This window comes from Hoplias malabaricus, chromosome 4, assembly GCF_029633855.1.
Source record: "Hoplias malabaricus isolate fHopMal1 chromosome 4, fHopMal1.hap1, whole genome shotgun sequence".
Lineage (NCBI taxonomy): Eukaryota > Metazoa > Chordata > Actinopteri > Characiformes > Erythrinidae > Hoplias > Hoplias malabaricus.
Genome location: NC_089803.1, coordinates 69,295,039 through 69,311,027, shown reverse-complemented (window position 1 = coordinate 69,311,027; position 15,989 = coordinate 69,295,039). Strand labels below are relative to the sequence as shown.

Below are 15,989 nucleotides of genomic sequence, written 5' to 3'. Positions count from 1 at the left end.
AATAAACACAGACCCCTACTTCACCTTAATACTCACTGCTGGAGTTTAACTTAAACATTGTATAAAATGATTATTACAGACTTCACTCACCTGAGAGAGAGTGCTTTCGGGAAATGAGGCAAAACCTGATTGAGAAAGTTTCAAGGAAAATGCATATACTTTAACTTAACAGTGGCCCCCTAGTGGCCACCTCTGGAATAGAAATCAATCAATACATTCATTCATTTATTGCCTGTCTGTAAGTGCCCCATCCTATTCAGGGTCAAGGGTAATGTCACACACTCACACATTCACTCACACACACCTGAGGACAGTTTCACACACTCACCCAGTCACTCACACACACACCTGAGGACAGTTTCACACACTCACCCATTCACTCACACACACACCTGAGGACAGTTTCACACACTCAAACAGTCACTCACACACACACACCTGTGGACAATCTCTTTCTTTGTCTTTTCCTCTCTCTTCCTATCTAGTTAGTTATTAACCCTCTCTTGACCACAGAATCCCCTTCACTTGGATGGAAGGAGAGAGACGAAAGAAAGAGACGTGAGAGAGTCAGCGTTGATAGCGTTCATCTCGCTCCACTTTAACAACCGTCTTCCACAGAGTGCCCAATAAAGATATTAGAATGGGGAATGAATTCGACTTACATTAGCATTACTGTCAATCCACCTCCGCTCTCGCCCACTCAGTGTCACACTTCCTGTCACAGAGGCTCGTGTTTATCTGACAGCATTGTTTCCCACGTCTTAATTATGATTTACAACCTATCTCTCCCCACGTCACTTAAAGCCGTTATAGCGTCGGGCCACAGGTTGGACACACCACCCAGAAAGTGTTTCTCTCTACGTCGGTTTACGGCACACCTCATTGGGAGGGGGTCTGGGACCGCCTGAAATGACTGGCCGACCCGTGAAAAGAGGAGGGGGTGAGTGTAATTGACATGTTGTTAATTTGTCGTCGAAATGTTTGGGGATTAGTGTCCCACGTATCGAATGCGATGGCTGTGGCAAATGACATAATATGTGGTTCGATGTCAGAGTGAGGTCTCGGTGGGGCTGTGTGTGTGTGTTCATGTGTGTGTGTGTGTGTTCATGTAGCTTACAACAGCTGGGGAACATTTTACAGCTCACAGCAATGGGAGCTGATGTGCTCACGCTCCTCTGGAGTTCATATGACTTCATATGGACATTGATATATTCACTTTTTTACTGCCCAACACTTAGGACACTTTGAGTATCTCCAGTCACAGTTTACTCACTCATTCACTCACTCACTTACGTTTAAAGTGCTATTGGGGTCTGCATCAATGACATGGTGTGTCCACTTCTCTCTTTGCCTTTTTCCTGTCTGTTATTTTGTTTTCTGTCTGGTGTCTATGTGTCTTCTCTCACCACCTTCTCTTTTTCTTTCTTTCTTCCTCTTTTCTTTCATTCTTTCTCCTTTCTTTTTTTTCTTTCTTCCTCTTTTCTTTTTCTTTCGTTCTTTCATTCTTTCTTTTATTCTTCCTCTTTCTTTCTTTCTTTCTTTCTTCCTCTTTTCTTTCTTTCTCCTTCCTTCTTTTTTTCTTTCTTTCTTTCTTTCTTTCTTTCTGTCTTTCTTTTTCTTTCTTTCTCTTTTCTTTTTCTTTCGTTCTTTCATTCTTTCTTTCATTCTTCCTCTTTCCTTTCCTTCTTTTTTCTTTCTTTCTTTTGTTCTTTCTTTCATTCTTTCTTTCTTTCTTTCTTTTTCTTTCTTTCTCTTTTTCTTTCGTTCTTTCATTCTTTCTTTCATTCTTCCTTTCTTTCTTTCTCTTTCTTTCTTCCTCTTTTCTTTCTTTCTCCTTCCTTCTTTTTTCTTTCTTTCTTTCTTTCTTTCTTTCTTTCTTTCTTTCATTCTTTCTTTCTTTCTTTCTTTCTTTCTCTTCTTTCATTCGTTCTTTCTTTCTTTCTTTCTTTTTCTTTCTTTCTCTTTTTCTTTCATTCTTTCTTTCATTCTTCCTCTTTCTTTCTTTCTTTCTTTCTTTCTTTCTTTCTTTCTTTCTGTTGTCGTCAGCACTGTTTTGCAGGGAATTAAAACCCACCAAATCAATTGGCCTCACGTTGGTACTGATCCCATGTTTAATCTTTCATGGGATCAGGACTTCAGATTGGTTTACACTCCAGCACAGGTCAATGGGAGGACATATTAGCAGAATAAAAGCCTTCGGTCTGCACCATTAAAAGAGTTTGGCTGTGTGTGAATGTGTGTGTGTGTGTGTGTGTGGTGTGTGTGTGTGCGTCTAAAATTTGAAGGTCAGAGCCAAATATCTAGAGACCGGAGGACAAAGTTAATGCATTGTTAATTTAGTGTCACACTATCTCCTCAAGTGGGTCTCACAGACTCTCACACACAGACACACACACTATCAACTGCAGTCTGGGTCGAAGAGTGAGGTCAACTCCCCCCCCCCCCCCCCCCCCACACACACACACACACACCCCCACACCCCTCCACCACCTCCACCCTACTCCATCCACATCTCTCTTTCTTTCTACAAACACGTGGAGAGCTGGAGGCTTTCGTCTCAACACTATGAACATGTTGCTTTGTGCTGGCCACTTTATTAGAAACCCAATACTTGCTGGTGCATAGGATTGGCCTCGTTTCTAATCATCTCTTATCCTTCCACTGGCTGCTCCTGAACTGGAACTGATGACCCTTCCTCTGGTAAATTTCACACCACAGCTCCACTCTTGGTTGTACAACTTGGAGGGTAGTTAACTCTCAATGCAACAGTGGCATTAACTTGTAAAAAAAACATGGTGAGATTCACCATCCAAGAAACATCTGGGCAACAGAAGCCCAGTGATCACAGTGAACCGACTGCTTAGAAATGAGGGAGTAGTTGACAAACTGTGCATGACAACAGATGGGCTACAGTCTGCAACCTTACCCCAATCTGCAGTGGGATCTACAATGTAAATAGAGCTTAAAGGTGTCCATAAATTTAGCATTAACCAGGTAGGCACTGCTGGTGTACGTGCAGTGACAGGTAAAATGTTCAATTAAAAAACACTTTATTTAGCCATTCAAACACATTTGGTGCTTTTCCACTGGATGGTACCTACACAACTCCACTCTACATAACTCTACTTGGTTTTTTGTATTCCCATTAGACACTGGGTTCAGAGCGAGTCGAGTAGGGACTAAACCGTGGCGTGTAAACCTTGCAGAGCGCTGATCGTCCAGAGAGAGTCGTCACTCTACGCCACGCAACGCAGACGACCAGCACTAACTCTCCATCTGTAAAATCTCCAGCTGCAGCAGAGATCACGTTTGTTTTTATCCGACTCACGACGGCAGCTCGTAAAATGACGCCGTGGTCTTTTGAAGAGGTTCAAACGCTCCTTGGATCGGTGGCCGACGAAAGAATCCAGCGAGAGCTGGACGCTGCAACAAGGAAGGAACAAACTCTACTGATCTGTCTGAACTGATGACGGAGCCGTGTTCAGTCCCAAACAACAACAACACGCCAATACACCATGAGTAAACACCGCTTAACGTTACCGCCGCCGTTGTTGTGGCTTCTGAAGACCACCGCTTCTGTTAGAGACAGTGTTTTGTGACGTAACAGTCTTCATTCAGGGAGTGGAAAATGAACCAGTGGCAAACAGATGGGGGTTCCAAGCAATCAACAAAGCAATGCCTTCAAACTCTTTCCAGCTTCATGTACAACACTTAAAAAGAGATGACCACTCTCTGCATCTGTTTATTATTAGATCTGTTAGCATCCATCCGTCCCTGTCTTTTTTGTTCTGTCAAATCCCCACTCACTGTTTGCCTACTTGTCAATCAAATGCTTTTAACCAACACTTACGAACTGCATTCTGCCTCTTTTTAACAATAACTCATGCTTCAAAAAATCATTGTCGGCTCGTGCCTGTGCCACCGAAACAAAGTGGTGATGTGAGTAGCACTGCCCGCTGACAAAGGTCAACAAATCTGCAAATATAGCCAACAAGTGCATTCAACCCAGTCTTTTCTGCCATGAAACAGGACCCGATCAACACAGGGGAAGTGACAGAGAAGAGGATTCATCAGGGTTCGTCCACAATGACAACGGGGAAGTGAACAAAGCAGCAATTGATAGTAAGGAAGAGGCCTTGTGCTGGGGTGAGACCAGCGTTAAGTTGGCTCTTTGTGGCTCTCTCGTGGGAGCAGTGATGTTATCTGTCCTTCTGCCAGCTCTATGTAGTGTGAAGTGCAGAGAGGACAGTGCGGAGGCTTCGAGACAAACACGGCCAGAGATAACCATCTAACGTTATTACACCCGGCCTAACCCTGATGAGCTTCTGTTTACAAGAATCCACAGCCTCTGACCTGAGCACGGAGCCAGTACGAGTGAATATGAACAGAGACCCTTCGGGCCGATTTAGAGACAGAGTGAGGAGAGACAGAGTTTTAGAGTTAATGTGACTGCAATCACAATTACACTGAATAAAGGAAGAGAGAGAGAGAGAGATAGATAGAGAGAGAGAGAGAGAGAGAGACAGAGAGAGGTAGAGAGAGAGAGTGAGAGAGAGAGAAAGAGAGATATCAGGGGTGATTTGGTGCCATTTTCACCTCACTTCTAAAAATGTCTCTTTCAAATGTCACAAGTGTATGTGTTTGTGTGTGTGTGTGTGTGTGTGTGTGTATGTGTGTGTGTGTTAGTGTCGCATCTATGTGTAAAAGATATAAATGTGTCCTAATGGGCCGAATTGGGGATAGAAACCAACCCAACCCTTTTCGAAACATCAGCCTTGAAGCAGTCATTAGTAAACTCCCATATTTGAGCAGCTACCCACGCAACCCAGACAAGTTCATGCCCTCTCACTCAACACTGCCATGGCTGTTCCTGTAATGGACATCTGCAACATCTCCAACTGGACACAAGGAGCCACATACAGACACTAAAACATCAACATTAGAATATACTTCTGTGGAGTTGAGTTTGGGTCGTTCTGACCCCAGACACTCAACTGCCCATCGATCAGCTCCACTACCCGTTATAGCTGTTTGAATCTGTGTCTTTCAGCTTTCAGTTTTCAGTATGTGACCGTGACACTGTCTCCCAAAAAGGATCCTCTAGCTCAATACTGAGAAAACCAGGCCTGTGAACCTCCTCTTGTTGCCAGTTCAAAACCCTGACAACTTAACCCTAACATCTTACAGTGCTCCCAATAATATTTTATATATATATTGGTAACACTTTAAATTACAGCCCACTAATCACTGGGTAAGTACAGAGTTAGTACCTGTTAATACTGGATAATACTAGACTGTCTGTGAGGAGTGTGGTGTGTTCTCCCTGTGTCTGCGTGGGTTTCCTCCGGGTGACGGTCTGTGAGGAGTGTGGTGTGTTCTCCCTGTGTCTGCGTGGGTTTCCTCCGGGTGACTGTCTGTGAGGAGTGTGGTGTGTTCTCCCTGTGTCTGCGTGGGTTTCCTCCGGGTGACGGTCTGTGAGGAGTGTGGTGTGTTCTCCCTGTGTCTGCGTGGATTTCCTCCGGGTGACAGTCTGTGAGGAGTGTGTTGTATTCTCCCTGTGTCTGCGTGGGTTTCCTCCGGGTGACTGTCTGTGAGGAGTGTGGTGTGTTCTCCCTGTGTCTGTGTGGGATTCCTCCGGGTGACGGTCTGTGAGGAGTGTGGTGTGTTCTCCCTGTGTCTGCGTGGGTTTCCTCCAGGTGACAGTCTGTGAGGAGTGTGGTGTGTTCTCCCTGTGTCTGCATGGGTTTCCTCCGGGTGACTGTCTGTGAGGAGTGTGATGTGTTCTCCCTGTGTCTGCGTGGGTTTCCTCCGGGTGACAGTCTGTGAGGAGTGTGGTGTGATCTCCCTGTGTCTGCATGGGTTTCCTCCGGGTGACTGTCTGTGAGAAGTGTGATGTGTTCTCCCTGTGTCTGCGTGGGTTTCCTCCGGGTGACAGTCTGTGAGGAGTGTGGTGTGTTCTCCCTATGTCTGCGTGGGTTTCCTCCGGGTGACTGTCTGTGAGGAGTGTGGTGTGTTCTCTCTGTGTCTGCGTGGGTTTCCTCCGGGTGACTGTCTGTGAGGAGTGTGGTGTGTTCTCCCTGTGTCTGCGTGGGTTTCCTCCGGGTGACTGTCTGTGAGGAGTGTGGTGTGTTCTCCCTGTGTCTGCGTGGGTTTCCTCCGGGTGACTGTCTGTGAGGAGTGTGGTGTGTTCTCCCTGTGTCTGCGTGGGTTTCCTCCGGGTGACTGTCTGTGAGGAGTGTGGTGTGTTCTCCCTGTGTCTGCGTGGGTTTCCTCCGGGTGACTGTCTGTGAGGAGTGTGGTGTGTTCTCCCTGTGTCTGCGTGGGTTTCCTCCGGGTGACTGTCTGTGAGGAGTGTGGTGTGTTCTCCCTGTGTCTGCGTGGGTTTCCTCCGGGTGACTGTCTGTGAGGAGTGTGGTGTGTTCTCCCTGTGTCTGCGTGGGTTTACTTTTAATTACATTTTGTAATCTATAATTACACTCAGAAGTACAATGGGTTTGGAATGTAGTTATGTGCCTTATTTGTAAAATTTTTAAGATATACCAGTAATAACCCCATATTTCGAGTATCATACCCTTTAATTACTCTGTACTTACTTTATCTTACAGCTTAATTAACAGGTACTAACTCTGTACTTACCCAGGCTGGAATTTAAAGTGTTACCAAATACTTCTCAGAAAATTAAAGCTGTGACCACAGCAAAAGGGGACAAATTCCATATTAATACCTTTAATATTCTGATACCATTAATACCAGAATAATTCTGTGGATCAAAAAAGTCTCTTATTTATAGAAAGTAAGGGTTCACTTGGAACGAACACAGCACTTCAGTCCCTTTGTGTCCAAAACACCTGGCAGTTAATGGAGGCCAATATGAAAAAAAAAACTGTCAAGGAATATTTTATTCTTTACTCCCCATACCCCACCCTGGCCCCTCCCCTCGCTCTCTCCAGGCAAGAGTAGATAGGCTGTAATTGAAAATGCCAGCTGCATCCAGCCCAGCTTTATTGGCATGTGTGAGGAGTTGTGAATTCTCTCCGCATGCTCGGCAGCCCGGGTGCTGAAACCACCACATCGCCGTGACAACACCATACATCTCTCGCCCTCCACCATCATCCCCATCGATCCGCCACACTGTGGGATTCATCCCCTCGCTCCCACTCCCCCATTTAAAAACAATACAACTGCAGCAACAAGGGGAAAGAGGAAATATCAGTGTTGAGTTATGGTTTTAATCCTCTCTCCTGCTCGGAGATGGTGGGATTAGGGAAGGGGTGGGGTGTATGTGTGTGGGAGGTGGTGGTGGAGGAGAGAAGAGTTAGCTCTCACTGAGCTGAGGTTACTGAGCCCTGGTTAAATATGCATAGAGAGAGCAAGAGAGAGAAAGAGAGAGAGAGACGGGTGGGAAAGGTAAAGTCAGGGGCGATCAATCGAGAAGGGATGGAGAGCTGGAGTTGGGTTGCTGCTTTCCATCAAAGAAGGAGAGCTCACTCACTCACTCTGGGCAACAGGCCATGCTCTAAGACCGAGAGAGGGAACAGGAGGAAGGGAAGTAGAGAGAGAGTGAGGGAAGGAACTGAGGGAGAATAAGAGAGTGGTGGACTACTACGTATACTCAGATTTATTCCTACCATTGTTAGAAAGAAAAGAAGTTAAGAAAACTGAAAAGCTAAAGTGTCTGTGTGGGTTTCCTCCACGTGGCCTGGTCTCCTCCCACAGTCCAAACACACCTGGTGGTAGGTGGAGTGGCTGGGTGAGTGTGTGAGGGTGTTCCTCCACCATGACCCTGATCAGGAAGAAGCGGTTACAGTAGATGAACGAACTCACGTTTTCCGGTTCTTTCTCTGACCGTGAAAATGAAGTACTTAAGACCTTTTTGAATAGAAATTAAACAAATAAAGCGCAGTCTCTGGCTTTTACTTGGCGCTGACTATGAATAGGACGAACTATGACCAAATTAAAGCTTTAATAAATCAGTATGTGGCCAAAAATGCTAAATTCAGCGTCCCTGGAGCTCACAGAGTAAAATAATTAGGCACTTCCTATGCAATCTATACAGTCTGCAGTGTATGCATTAAATATGAGACGGATGCATGCTGTGTTGTGCCAACACTATCTCAGTGTAGTCACGCCAAAACAGCTTCAAAGATGTTAGCTCAGTTAAGAAAGTGAGGAAGAAGATGAAGAAGAGCATTCCACAGTGCTCCAGCGTGAAGACAAACTGAAAAGAGAGAGAGTGGTGGAACGGGTAAAATGTTGGCGAAAGCCGAGGCAGGAAAGCAGGCAGCAAAACTGCCCCGGTGGGCCCTAATCCACCTTAAACACCTGTTGAGGCAAGGACCCCCCCCCCCTCCTCCCCCAGCTATCTGTGGCTAAGTGGCAAACTAAAGATGATCCCGTCATTTTGAAGGTGCTTCTCTCCCGCTCTGGGACGAGGCTGAGGAGCGACGGTGCATGTGGAGGGATGACAACAAGGCAGAGAGATGTGATTGTTATCTGGCTGGACTCTGACAGCCCAATCTGTAGCCACCAATTAGCTCTTTCTTTTAAGGACAGCCAGGTCATTAGAGCCCCGCTCCCAGAGTACATCCACGTGGACGGGGTCCAAGAAGCCCCTTGGCAGGGAACCATCAACGGCTTCTGTTTAGATAATGGCCTCACTGGGATTAAATCACAGACCAAGCGGCACGAGGAGGAGGAGGAGGAGGCAGACGGTGAGCTATGCCAATGAATAAAGGTAGGTTTCTGCCAGAGCTCACACTGGAGGCTGTGGGTTTCATTCCCATTTGACCTGGACCGTGATAATAATGATGATAAGATAAATGACCTAATTTAACAACATAGGTGGCCTTTGTAGTTGTATAATTACAGGCTGTGGACTATCCGTTGCTCTGCATACTTTGTTACCCTCCTTTCACCCTATACATCAATGAAGAACCTCCACAGGAGAGGTGTGATCATTCTCAGCGCTGCAGTGACACTGGCGTGGTGGTGGTGTGTTAGTGTGTGTTGTGCTGGTGTAGAGTGGATCAGACACAGCAGTGCTGCTGGAGTTTTTAAACCCTGTGTCCACTCTCTGTCCACTCTGTGAGACACTCCTCCCTCGTTGGTCCACCTTGTAGATGTAGAGTCAGAGACAGTAGCTCGTCTGTCGCTGCACAGTGTGTGTTGGTGGTACATACTCAGTCCAGCAGTAAGACTGAAGGGCTTAAAAACTCCAGCAGCTACTGCTGTGTCTGATCCACTCAACACACCAGCACAACACACACTAACAGCACCACGTCAGTGTCACTGCAGCGCTGAGAATGATCCACCACCCAGGGGTTTAAAGTCATGGCTGATTTGTGGTCGTGGGAAATGATAAAATACATCAATTCTGCAAATACAAACAAATCAAATCGTGCCCCCCTTATGAGAGCAGGCATCAAAACTGCAACCCTGCCCAGAGGAGGAGAAGAGGACAGGACAGGGCTGTTTTGTTGTGGGCAGTGCCTAGAGGAGCTTGGAGAGGGCTGAGAGTCTCTGGAGGACTAGAACACAGACATGCTATTTAAGCCCCCAGTCTCACCTTTCCCTGCTAATGCACTGAACAAGAGCGAGAGTGTGGGCGAGGGAGAGAGAGAGGCACAAGTTTTGAAGTTTTTCCCCTGAACTTAGGCAGCCAAGTGGCTAATGCCGTGAGCCAAAAGCCCACTGCTCTGTCCTCTAATGCTTCTGAGTGTCCTGAGAGAGCCGAGTGAACTCCACAGCCCCCAACAGAATCATCATCCCTGCATCATTACGCTCACACAGGTTAGTCTCCTCCTAACCTCTCTCTGTCTCTCACCCTCGCTCTCTCCCATCGGCTCTTCTCCTGCACTTAAGAGGCTTCAGACTCTGTCCGCTGTTTCTGACACACTGCCCACATCTCAGTGACCTTCTCTGGCCTCGATGTTGCTCTGTGCCAGTGGTGATGTGTTTGTGTGTAAGGGAGTAAGGGAGGTTTCCAGTGGGAGGAAAGTACAGAAGTGTGAAGATTGGAGAAAAGTTGCAAAGCTGGAGTGGCCCCCCGAACTCACACACACAACCCTCCAGGGTCCTCACAAGAGGACAAGAATCCAATTCAATTTATAGTGAAGTGGGAAATGTGCCAGGCCCCTGAGGGCCCACAGCCTACCTCTAGCTCATCTCTCTATGGTGGGGGAGCGGTGGTCTGACTTGAAGTTTGTATATATGTGTGTGTATGTGTGTGTGTTATCTACGTAGAGGGGAGATAAGCCGGATTTCCATCCAAATATGTCGCTAATGTTATGTGCAATAAATAAGCAATAAAATGCTAAATGTCTCGTGTGTCCATCCACTTCCAGGTGTGGAAGGAGAGTCTGGGGGGTAGGTTAAAAGCCCGTAGTCATGGGGTCAGTTTGGGCTCTGGGGGGCGCTGTGCCTAGGTTTGAACCAGCAGAAACCTTAAAGGTTACTAGAAAAAACCTTTTCCTTCATTCGTTTGGGCATTTCAACATTTATTTTTCACCTCATACAAGTGTAAATATCTTTTTGTGACATGTGGGTCTTTTCCGTTCCACTTTGTTTAGGCGCATTTTCAGATTTCTCAAAAAAACCCATGGATGGAAACACAATATAAATGATCTCCTCTCACTTACAAAGTCATTTATATGTGTGTACATTTGTATACTATATATATAAGTAAGTAATATGAAGTATGTAAGTTCACTGCTCCCTGGGACTGGGAGGGAGAAGTCTAGCCATTCCCTTGCGACAGTAACCAGAGAAGCTTATATATGTTATTTATGTGGAAACGATGTAGACTTTGCAATGAAGTAAACTCAGTACATCACTATTTTCAGTGCAGATCCAGCCCAGCAACCCCCTCTGCTGCCTGGAGCAGTCACTGAATGATCCATGCTAGCTTTCACCCTTAAGCAAGTTGCAGTGTTATGCAGCCAGTGTGAAAAAGGAAGCGTGTGGTACTTACATGCTGTGCAGCACACACCATCCGCAGTGAGGGTCCCCTGAGCCCAGACACTCATTGCATGACGAGTACTGCTCACAGGCCTCCACTGGAACACGCGTGAGCTGGGGAGTAAAAAGGCATAGTGTTAGCAAAACTAGTGCAGCTAGTACATACATATCGTACATAAATGTCGAAAATCCCCTCAGAAACAGAGGAGAAGTCAACCCTGCTGTTGAAGCTTCAGCAGCTAATCTAAGCCCAAATCACCCACCAGCAATAGGTGAACGAAAGATAACAATTAGACTGGATATTGTGGTCTTTGGCTTTCAGTAATCAACCCACACTAATGTGCTGCCAAGAGCTAATCTAACATATTAGCAAAAGCTCTGTTTGAATGTCTGTTCCAACATGGGCTTAAAGCTGAAATCAGTCCCCAGATGTGAACTGTACTAGTGTTCAGTAGTAGAATCCATTTAGCTAGTTTGTCTCTTAAAAGCTAATTGAGGTCAACGATATGGCTCTATCATGAGCATGGGCCAGGGCCCTGTTTGAATGCTGTAACACTTTAGCTGCGTCCCAATTGCACACCTCATACTAAATCTAGTATAAGTGCAGAAAGCATTATTTTATGACCTATACTGTGCACTACGCAGTGTGGAGGGGGATATGTGAGTTTCAGCCTGTGAAAAAATGGTGGACAGCATTACAGCTGCAGCTTGGCATTGTGTGCACTGTCATAGCAACAAGCAATCTCGAATGGCGTCATAGCAACAAGACATCTTGAACGGTGTAGTACATTAATTTTATGTGTAATAGTCTGCCAAACTCACATTTTAAAAGTTAATATGTACAATATATTGTAGTGTATTGGTGTGGTGTGTTGTACACAATTGGGGCACAGCCTTATACTGAGGCTAGAGGGCTACAGCTACAATGCTTTTGGCTCATGCAGGTGATAATAAAACACTAGAGCTGATTTGCTTTTGATCCACTCATATATGATTATTTTGACATTTTAATACATAGAAGGTGACAGTCACTAAGTAGTGGTGTTCACGACTTGTGAAATAGACTCTTTTCACTGCTTTTCTCCATAAAGTGTCACCGGGAGATGATGGCCTATATTTTCACACCAGCTGCTGGGAGATGTGACTTGTGAAGATGTGAAACGATAAGAACACAGACAGGTAACGAACATTCGCGCTCTTCGCACGTGTCGTGTCAGTTAAGCTGCTGAATGAACTGGAGTTCATTTCGGTTTCTTCTTTTGCAGGGTGCGAGAGAGAGAGGTAGCCTTCAGGCTCTCTCACAGAGAGAGAGAGAGAGAGAGAGAGAGAGAGAGAGAGAGAGAGAAATATAGATGTAATAACCCTAGAGGGACAGAACCTTGTCTCATCCCTGTCTCCAAGGCCTCGGCTTAGAGCTCTCGGCTTTCATCAGCCTTTTGATTAATGACCCGTCACTGGCCAGTGACTGTTGTCACTCACCTGTCAGCCGGGCAATAGAGGAGAGAATGAGAGAGTTTCTGGCCAGGATTTAAAGCCACAATTTCCCCACACAAACCAAATATCCAGTGTTTTGCATAGTTTTGCATACTTCACAGAGCTCCACCGGTGCTAAAATGGCTACCGATGAACAGCAGCTTCTGCTTAGCTCTATTTGTTTGCATAAAACTATCCGATTTTTAGCTTTCAATCATCACTCACCGTGGCCAGTTGCCTCTATTATGCCTTGTGTTTAAGAGCGTTGGGTACGTCCATAATTGGAGCATCCTCAGAAAATACAGGCCTCTATGGAGAACGTTGCCCTTGACCCACCCCGAGTGCAGGAGCCAGAAAGCCAGCTGTAGGAACCCATCTGCATTAATGCAGTTCCAGTTTGGTTCTGACATAACGCCAGCCATTTGTCACCATCATCAGCAATTCTTTTTGATTCTCTGAAGCTGGTTATGTGCCATCATCCACAGATTGCACAGTGTAGCCTATAATATTTGTGGCTTTATACAGGGATTAAAGCGGCTCAGGGAAAGGAGATATGAGGAGACTTCTAGAGAGGTGTCTTTGTCTGATCAGTGGAGAAAAGAATTGAGTGTCATAGAAAATATTTGCGGCGTTCATTGTCCGTTATGTGATATTTGAGACGCAAATTAATAGATTTGTTATGCAAAATTAATCCATTCTCAAGTAGAGTTTAACATCACTGTTACATTTGAAACAGTGCCCCTAGAGAAAACAAAAGAACACTAAAGAGTTCCCAGGCTCCCTTTGGCAAAACGTTCTCAAAAATAATAATTTGCAGCTACATTATAGGTTTAAATGGAAATGAACTGGGTAAAGATCAGGAGTTTGGTGGCAGCTGTGGCCTTAGGTTCTGTGGTTCAATCCCCAGGACTGGCAAGAAAAATGGGGATGGGTGGAGTGATGAAATTTTGCTTTCTACTTCCTCAATATCCACGGCTAGATTGCTGTCGAGCAAAGCCCCAACTGCTTATTTTAAAGTAATTGACTGTAATTCCAGTATTTCATAACGAGGTATAATAGCAAACCATCTACTTGGGACATGATGAATGTAACATATAATGAGCAGGAATTCATTTGCATCTGTTTTCAGCTCAGAAACCAAAAGTCTTCCGTGTATTTGTGCCGCCGCTATGGAAACCTGACTACTATCTATAGCCTACATCTTAAGCCAGTGTGGCGCTGAAAAAGAAGTACGTTCAGGGCTCGTCGCCATGCGCTGATGCAACAAATGTGATTAAGATGTAAAAGAGGCCACACTTAGGGCCAGTTCCCCTCCTGGTTTTGATCTGGTTCGGTCCAATCTCCCAGCGGGCAGCCGATTCTCCCGCAGCCAAGCATCCGCAGCCCGATGCATATCAGCACTGCCTCAGTAAACCCCAATCGCTCCCCACTCTAGTTCACGGGCGTGGAGGTGCATTTTCCTGCAGACATGCTCCTCGAGCCGCCAATCACACGAGGCAGAGGCACTGACGCAGATCCGGTGGCAGATAGCCCCTCGCCGGACCGATACCGAGAGTGCGGCTATAATAAATGATAAAGCTTGGGAAAATGTTGAAGAAATTCCACTCTCTTCCAGAACGGTCTTTTTTGATATTCATGAAAGGGCCTCCATCACAGAGCAGAGCAGCAGCCGGAGTGCGTGCAGAATTACTTTGTGATAACAGGGAAAACAGGGATGAAATATCAGGTTCTAGAAGGGAAGGCTGTAATTGTAGAGCCACAGATGAACAGATGAGTATCTGCCTGCAATTGTCCCCTCTGAACTGAGCATGTAAATAAGTATATAGTGTTACAGGAGCACAAAAACAAACGGCTTTCACCAAATAACACTGAAATTCAGGGAGAGCAGATTCTGTTGTCCTCAGTGATCAGGTCAGGAGGTCCCCGGTGTTCAACATGCTTTGTTGCCTAATGCTAAGATATCATTGCTCTTGTAATGATTTCCAAAAACGTTTTACTTATTTATAATATAATATAAGTGGATGCCTTATTAATATTCCTATATTAATATTAATACACATTAACACATGTTTTAGAGCTAGGATGTTATTGTCCTATCTAAAATAGAACATTTATATTCCTAGAGGACTAAGTATTAGTATACAGAGGACTATACAGAGAGATTTTATTATTTATTATTATTTGATTATTAAATTTACGCCATATGGGTTAGTAATGACAAATAATAGTTTTAAATTTGTAAGAAACACGTTTAGTACTTGGTTAATTTAACATGATTTCAGTGTGTCAATGCAGTTTACATATGTTTAAATATATAACATTTACATGCCTTTTAAAAAACATTTTCTCTCATTTGTGAAGTCTGTATTCAAATACATTTACTGGATTTTAAGTAAAGGTTAAATAAATGTATGGCAAAATCCATGCCTACAGCTCCACATTTCCTTTGTTTAAAACACCCTATTCCAACTGCATAAAGCTAGTTATGCTGGCTACAAACCTAAGGAGTCCACTTTAAAATTCCACCTTAAATCAACCAAGTAAACCATCAAACTCTGATGTAAAGCAGCGTATAATTTGTATATTCAGGGGAGTATTATATATACACTTCGACAATAAACACATACAGTTAAAACAAGGCCTGTAATGTGTGTTAATTCCAAGAGTTTTATTTAATAAACCTTAGCTGATTGTGTTAGCACAAGTACCGCTAGCCACCGCTAGCCTAACCGTCTCCATGGCAACAGCGGAAGACAGGAGAATAATAAATACGATGATGTTTTTGTTCATTAAAATTCACCACAACATTTAACAGAATGAACGAATGACTGAATAAACGAGGAAAACGCTCTTATACAAGTTTTTAAATTTGATTTAGCATTTATTCATCTTTTTTTTTTTTTCATACTTTTTGTTTACCCACCTATCATTTACAGATACATAGCACGCCTAAGATCAGGTTGCCTTTTCTCTCCTCCACATTATTGTTTTATTGTTGTCCTGGAAATGTATAGCACTTTTGACTCATTAAATTGTCACGACTTCCTAAAGTGCTCAAAAAATAAATAAATAAATAAATAAAACAAATCTGACATTACATTCCCTTTGATAATATTATTATTCTACTATTTTTCCTACTATTTTTAAGAATATTCTATCAGCTCTCAACTGACCACACACAACAGGAAAAAAATAACTAAAGAAAAATCAAAAGTCCTGTTCTTCGCGAAGGGAAACACCATATAGCAGCATCTGCCCACTGACTTTTATTATGTTTTTAAAGCTAAGTTTATTCAGCAGAAACATCATCAGCTGCAATATGCCATGTGCTACAGATACTGACAGAAATGATGCTGAAAGAGGAGTGCACCTTTAATGAAAAGAAATGTCCATTGTACTTTTAAGTGAATGTGGAAAATAAACTCCAATAAACACACAAACAGAATTCAAATGTACCTTAAAAGACAGCGCACAGTGCTATACCACAAGAGGGCTTTCTGTCAACACTATGCTATCAGTTCCATGCTACAAAGAGCAGAGAGAAAAAAAGGCATTACTTA

General features: G+C 44.4%; 1 protein-coding gene across 1 annotated transcript in view; it reads right to left on the bottom strand.

The window, feature by feature from the left end:
- Window positions 1-15,989, bottom strand: part of LOC136695083 (plexin-A4) — a 228,048-nt gene that overhangs the window by 178,062 nt on the left and 33,997 nt on the right. Inside the window, exon 4 of the mRNA XM_066668896.1 lies at window positions 10,970-11,070. Coding sequence (XP_066524993.1) covers window positions 10,970-11,070 — 101 coding nt within the window. The remainder of the gene's footprint in view (window positions 1-10,969; window positions 11,071-15,989) is intronic.